We start from the raw sequence: 7,635 nt of genomic DNA, 5'->3' as shown, positions 1-7,635 counted from the left end.
CCAGACATGTAAGAATGGACTGCGAATCTGGTCAATTTGGCTAACAAACTCCATGGCACCTTGCTTTACGTCTCGATTACGCTTACGGACTTTTCTACACATCTCACAGTGAGTTTCTTCTGTTGAGTCCATCGCATAGCGAGTGAGAGATTGGCCTTTTAAATCTGAAACTGTAGAACGTCCTGTGTGTGGTTCGCCCGCTGTGGGGGAAGTGTACTTACAAACGATACGACCTTTACTACTCTGAAAACTTCTCCATCGACTCATTCTGAATTTGTAGCTGTGAATATATATATATATATATATATATATATTTTTTTTTTTTTTGATTATAGAGTTATGAGGTAGATGAGGTTGAAAAGAAGATCTTTTTTTTTTTTCTTCAGAATAATCCTTTTAAAGAATTACCTCGTATTCAACAATTCCAGCTATTGGCGCTAAGTAGGTAGCTGCTGGTGTCCCTATCTCATTTACGTCGAAACGGCCATGGTCATCTCCTTCACAACAACATCTCGTCAATATCAAAATTCCGAGTCCTATAGTAACTATGAGGCTGCTGGCCACTGCTAACACTAAAGTTATAAATTCAAAATTCGTTTTCTGTGGACTTACCATCACTTTTATTTCTGTTGTTCCCCACTCGTTGATCGCGTGAAAGATGTACTGACCATAGGTGTCAGAGGTGACTCTTATAAGGATCAATGTAACACGAGTATAACTGGTATAGTTGTGAACCTTAAGATCCCATCGAAATTGGTCTGGAAGCGCCTGTCCTTCGAACGACCAATACCAGTTTCTGACTGGTGGCACATTCTTAATCATACATGGGAGGTGTAGAATTTCTTCCAATTCTGCTTCGTGGTTTAGCCTACAGTGCACCAGAGGCGGTCCTGAAATAAATACAAGACAACCATCCTGAATCGTGGGAAATGGGGAACAAGAAACGTAGCACTCATATCTTCCAGTTTTTGGTTCTTGCAAGTTGTCAATGATTAACTCCTGTGAGTGGGCATTGTGGAGAATTACTCCATCCCTCTTCCATTTAATTTGTGTTTGGGGTTTCGCATGCACGGTACAATTTAGAATGATGGTTTCGCCGATCTGGGCGGCAGTGTCATTTAATTTGGATAATAATACAGGTTTATACATAATGTCAATGCGATAGGTTTTGACTGAAAATCCCAATTGATTTTCCGCTAAACAGGAAATTAAATCTCCATCATTCTCTTCCTGCAAGTCGCGTATTTCCAATAAGGGTCGATTGGTCTCATGAAGTGTTACATTATTCCGATACCAGAAATAATTAATTTTGCTGGGGTTCGCTTTAACATGACAGAAAATTTGTAGGTCATCTCCCACCATTTTTGGGCTCTTCATAAGTTGCATAGTTATTCTAGGCTTGAATTTTACATTAATGACAACCTGGGCATAACGAATTTCAGTCAGCGCCGGGTGCTCCGTGACACAGGTAATGATTTTCTGGTCCCAAGAATCGTTGATCGATTTTAGGCTCCATGTTACATCTACAATTGTCGTTTTGTTTACAGAGTCTACTCGCTCCTTTAACGTAACATTTGACGTCACTATTTGTTGACTCCAATCCCTCCAAAATATACTTGAGGATGGCTTACCTGAGATCACCCGACAGGTCAGTATTAATTCTTGTCCTTCTATTAGGTTAAACTGGGCACCTTCCTCAATAAAGGGTGGATCTGGGGGAATCAATACTGTCAGAAAAGCTCTTGAGGAAACACTTACACTCCCATCAAGGAGGGTTAATTCACAGTGAAAACTCTCTTCGTCCTCCAATTCGACAGGCTTGATTTGCAGATTGTACGTATTCGCCACAGTGGAAACAATACCATATCTGGTCCAGATTCCAATATGATATTCATCTCCTAGGGATCTACCATCTCTAAACCACTCGAAGTTTTTCACCGGGGTTGTACTGCTACATGGTAAAATCACTGATTTCCCCAAAATAGCCGTCCGATTGATCGGCTGCAGGAGAAAAACATCTTCGGTGACTATAGCCTGGATATACATTAGAAAAGCTCCAAGGATTACAATCATTGCTCCACTCATCTGTCGTGTCCTCTTGAAAGCCTTAGGTCTATACCTAAATAATAGACATATCTTCCTTTCAGATATCTTATGTTATCTATTCCTAACAACAACAAAAATAATAACAGTTGCCATCAATGGCCCTTGATCATTTACTCTACCCATTCCTCTCGCATGATTCTCAAAATGTTGACTGACTCGCTCAGTCGTTTGGGCTATTCTTTCACCAGTATTAATTCCTGCGATGGCTGAAATGTGACCTGCTAATTTCGCTAACCGCCATCCGGCCCTTAATAGCAATGTTAAGGCTCTGATAACTTGCCACAATAATTGTATCAGTACTTTACTGTAGTAGACAGCCATTAATGTCATAATGCCTACAGTTACATAGATACAATACACTAAAGATTCTGGTAGACAATGCCTATTTTTAATTAGCTCCCAACAAAAAACACAATTCAACTGATAACATTCATTTCTTCCAGAAACATGTACTACACCCTGCAGTACATTGCCCTTTTCAGTAATGAAGGAAAATTTTAATGCTCCTGGGATTCTTAACATTTCTAAAGGTACTTGGGCTTGTAAAGGTTCAGTGACACGCATTATCTTTTCGATGCCTTGTTTTCGAATAATTAAAGTTCCTTTCCTATCTAATGTAAATACTGAATCCGTAAACAGCACTTTAATTCCCTGCTCCTCAAACTTAGCCATCTCCTCAGCTAATAACTGTCGATGTGACCTCGAAGAAGGTCGCAGCACAGTGCAGCGTTTAAAAGAGATAAGCGTTGGATTTACTGAAATTCCTCCATCCGTTAATGCTAACCAGCTTGTTTTGGCTGATTCTATGTCACAAATGCAATCTGACTGTTGGTTACATTCCATCTGAAAACAAAATTCCATCGACCCATTACACTTCTGTCGTGAACACTGACAAGGTCTTCCTTCCTTTTGGCATCGATAAACCTGAGAAGTACCGTTTCTACGCATCACTTGATTAATAATAAAGTGTTGAGGAATACCCAATGATCCATTGGAATACAGTATTCTTGTTACCCACAGTTTTAAACAATTTCTGCATTTATTTTTAACACATCCGCCTTCTACCATTAAATCGAGCTTCACTTCACTTGGTTTTACAAATGCGCAGCGATAACTGCCATTTACTATGGTACATTTTTCTATCTCATAAGCCTCAGCTTCCTTTACTATTATCATTAATAAACATCCTATCATCCATACATTTCGTGATATTAAAGATTCAAACCATGGACTCATGATATTCATGATTCTATCAGTCTTGCCTTTTCAGTATAGCCTTATTTCACAGGAGGAAACCTACAAGGTAAAACCAACTGGTACAGAGTTGAATGAGATGAATGAATACGAAGTAATCATATGCACACAAACTATGAGTATCTATGTATTCTGTTTATTTACCTTATCAAAGCCTTTAGAAAACATGAAAGTTGGAGGATGTAGATGCTCCTCACCTGTTCCGTCAATATCTTCCTCAGGAGATGATGTACTTTTTCATTTTGTTATATATATATATATATATATATATATTTTTTTTTTTTTTTTATTATTATTATTATTATTATTATTTATTTATTTATTTTTTTTTTAACTTTTCCATCTTCCAACGGTTTCTTTAAACCATTCTAAAGCATCTTGCGATGACCGCTCTTCCGTACCCTCAACATTTGAAACTTCTTCCGTGGTGGATAGTCTTCTTCCTTCAACATCATTATCTGTCTCAACGTCATCTGTTACATCATCTTCCTCCGTTGCAGATATCTCAAACTCATGCGTTGTTTCACCTGTGGATAGTGATGCCTCGCCATCTGTTGGAATTTCCTTTTCTTGGCTTAAAAAAATGACAGTTGGCTTACGCCTTTCATCAGCACTCTTGACATCTGCTTCTTCTGAGGTTCGTTCTAATTGGTGGTCTCTACTTCTTAAGTGGTAGTGATGTGTTGGTTGATCTAACCACGTTCTAGAATCAGGATACTCTTGTGGGTCACTTCGTGATGCTTGTTGAACTTCCTCCGATGATAGTGATCGCTTAATTGTCCTGTTTGACTCATCTATTGGTCTGGATACCGATCTTATCTGCCGATATGTCCTACCCAGCTGACCAGGGAGAGCATCCCACCAAATTTCTTGGTCGCTCTCCTCTCCTTCCTCTATTTCAACTGAGGTTGCCTTAGGGTGTACCTCCACATCCTTTGGAGCGGTTTGCTCCTCTATTCTAGTTTTCACTTCCAAAAAGGGTTTCCTTTCAGTAATCTTTGTAAGTCTATCCACATGTACGAGTTGTCTGTCTTTTGGTTTCGTCAAATTCTGAATTTCATAATTTACAGGAGATGTCTGACTAATAACTCGATATGGTCCCACATTTTGTCGAGCCAGCTTACGTGTAAAACCTCTTTTCACTCTGGGCACATACAAATAAACTACACTGCCAACTCGTATTTTCTTGTCAATTGCTTTCCGACGTCTATAGGCTTCTTGTTCTTCATCAGCTTCTTCTAGGTTTTCTTTGACAATCTCATAAGTTCTCTTCAGTCGTGCACATAATGCTTCACTATAATTTTCCAATGATGAATAGGTTGGCTGAACATCAGATTTCCAGATATGCTGTGGCAATACAATATCACGTCCGTACAGTAGAAAACTAGGAGTTTCCCCTGTAGCGCTGTGAAATGCAGAGCGATAGGCTAACAAAGCAATCTGCAAAAATTTAGGCCATTCATGTTGAGCAGAGGCAACCATGTGTGACAAGATGTTCTCTAATGTCTGATTTATCCTTTCACATCTTCCATTACTTGAGGGATGATATCCACTCGTTCGTACTGCTCTAACTCCAAGTTTTGCGTACACTTCTTGCATTAACTGTGATACAAAATTACTGCCTCGATCTGAGAGTACTATGGATGGTATCCCATGACGACTTATTACTCCATCGATGAGGGTTTCTGCGACCTGCTGAGCTGTTTGAGTACGGAAAGGATATGCCTCCACATACCGTGTAAAGTGATCCACTACCATTAAGATATACTTGTAACCTTCTTCTGAAGTTGGTAACGGTCCTAACACATCGACTGCAATTTTATAAAAAGGTTTTGCTTCCGCTTCAGCTCTAACCAAATTCGCTTTGGCTTTAGGTTTAAAACCTCGTCTTTCCATACAACTTGGACAAGAACTAACATAATTCTTTGTGTCGGAGTACATGTTGTCCCATATATAGTCCTGCCTGATTCTCTGAAGAGTCTTGGTGAGAGCCATATGTCCTGAACAGTGTGCATCATGGCATGCTTTTAATATCTCCCCTCTTAATTTGCTTGGTACTACTAGTTGTTCCAAAGGTTCACCCCTAGTTGACTTATCTGATGGTAGGGAATAGTGATACAACAGTCCGTCTCTTACAAAGTATTGGTTTGCTAATTTGGGGGAAAGAGACTCTGTCTTCCCTTCCAATTGTTCCAAAATTGGTTTTAGTTTTGGATCTTCTCGTTGCAATTTACGAGTGATCTCTTGTGGATCGCTACCGTCACTCTTGCTCCCATCTTGACTTGGCTGATTCAAGTCGATTGGCATCTGTGTGTCCAGTGCACTAACTGGTCTAGACAGATAATCTGCGTTCTGATTTTTCTTTCCCGGGCGATACTGAACTTTAAAATCGTACCCCATCAACATAAGATTCCAACGTGTAAGACGTGCATTTGGATTCTTCAGATGAAGTAAGTATTGTAGAGGTCTGTGGTCTGTTACTATAACCATTTGTCGTCCATATATGAAGGGATGGAACTGTTTGAGGGAAAAGACAATTGCTAATGCTTCTTTTTCTGTAACACTGTAATTTAGCTCGGCCGCCCTTAGTTGCCTACTCACATACGCTATTGGTTGGCGAACACCAGTTTGTCCACATTGTTCCAAAATTCCAGAGATCGCTTTTTCACTGGCATCTGTAGTTAAATAAAATTCCTTCTCAAAATCAGGATATATAAGAACTGGTTCGGAAGTCAACAGTTCTTTTAACTTCTCAAAAGCTTTATTTGCAGCTTCGTCCCATACAAACTGCACAGATCTTTTTGTCAGTTTTGTCAAAGGAAGACAAATACTAGCAAAGTCTGGGATGAATTTGCGATAGAAGTTACACATTCCTAAAAATCCACGAACTTGTTTCACGTTTTTTGGGGGTTTACACTCCCTTACAGCTTTCACATTTCTGGGGTCGGGTTTCACTCCTTCGGCACTAACGACATGTCCCAAGAAATCAATCTCAGTTCTCAGAAATTCACATTTACTAGGCTTTAATTTCAGATTATATTGTCTCAATCTTGCAAACACTAATTCAAGTTTGCGGAGGTGGTCAGAGAACGTTTCTGAACACAAAATGATATCGTCCAGATAGATGAAGATGGCTTCGGATTGGAGACCTCTTAAAGCAAATTGAAGGCCACGGTTGAACGTTGCAGGCGAATTTCGAAGCCCAAAAGGCAAGCGTCGGTAATTAAATAACCCGGCATGACAGATGAAGCCTGTCTTGAAACGATCAGCTTCATGTACAAATAGCTGATGGTAACCATACGCAAGATCCATTTTCGAAAATAGTTTAGCCTTCCCGATCATACTAAGAGTATCTTCCATGTTTGGCACTGGATAAGCATCTGGTACAGTAATACTATTTAATTTCCTAAAGTCAATGCAGATGCGTAAACTGCCATCTTTCTTCCGAACTGGCACTAATGGCGCCGCAAACGGTGACTTGCTATATTCAATAATTCCAGCATCTAACAATTCTTGTATTTGGCGGTCGATTTCAGGTCTGAAAACATGTGGAACACGATATTGTTTCAGTTTGATAGGTCTATCATCTGTGAGTTTAATTCTGTGTTTGAGAACATCTGAACCACTCAACTGATGCGGTGCTTTTGCAAAGACATCCAAATATCTCGATAACAACTCTTGCAGTTGTTCTTTCTCGTGCATCTTCAAATGATCTAATTCAAAATCGTCCATAGTAATAATGTCTTCATCCATTCCTCCTGAAGATTCAGAAGCTAACTTAAACTGCTGGTCACTTATGGTGTGAACCTGAACTACTTTAGAGTTCTTTTGCAGGTGTACTGGTTCTGTAGATAAATTAGCTATGACAGCACGGGCCTGTCTTTTGTCATTGAGACATGAAAGAACACATTTAATTGCCAAAGAGTCATTCTTAAATTTAGGGTTAGGTTCTATAACCACTTCACACTCGTCTTTTAACTGATCGTCGCACTGTAGCATTAGAACACGTTCCGTGAGAGGTGGAATTATTTCCTGTGTAACAGTTCTACCTGGGGAAGGTTCATAGGACTTCATTATTTTGTCCCTAACACCTTCTTCACGCATACAGACACGCCTTGGCACTGACTTAATCATACCTGTCCCCATGTGTATCACAAAGTCGTGCTTCCGCAGCAAATCAGCTCCCAAAACCATCTGATATTTATCACTCAGTTTACTTTTTGAGACAAGGATATCTTCAATGAATTCCACACCATCTAAGGAGATGTGCAAAGT

General features: G+C 39.6%; 1 protein-coding gene across 1 annotated transcript; it reads right to left on the bottom strand.

Annotated features, from left to right (window-relative positions):
* Nucleotides 1-396: 396 nt before the first annotated feature.
* On the bottom strand, nucleotides 397-2,085 carry LOC150084117 (irregular chiasm C-roughest protein-like). The gene has a single exon (XM_090376125.1). The coding sequence runs from the start codon at nucleotides 2,083-2,085 to the stop codon at nucleotides 397-399; it is 1,689 nt and encodes a 562-aa protein (XP_090232251.1).
* Between the last annotated feature and the right edge of the window lie 5,550 nt (nucleotides 2,086-7,635).

The sequence above is a fragment of the Mastigoproctus giganteus genome, chromosome 6, assembly GCF_048544385.1.
Source record: "Mastigoproctus giganteus isolate SK-2022 chromosome 6, ASM4854438v1, whole genome shotgun sequence".
Lineage (NCBI taxonomy): Eukaryota > Metazoa > Arthropoda > Arachnida > Uropygi > Thelyphonidae > Mastigoproctus > Mastigoproctus giganteus.
This window is presented reverse-complemented; position numbering and strand designations above follow the sequence as displayed.

What these genes read in the sequence shown, in the direction of transcription:
- LOC150084117 (XM_090376125.1), bottom strand. Translation starts at nt 2,085, where the DNA reads ATGAGTGGAGCAATGATTGTAATCCTTGGAGCTTTTCTAATGTATATC.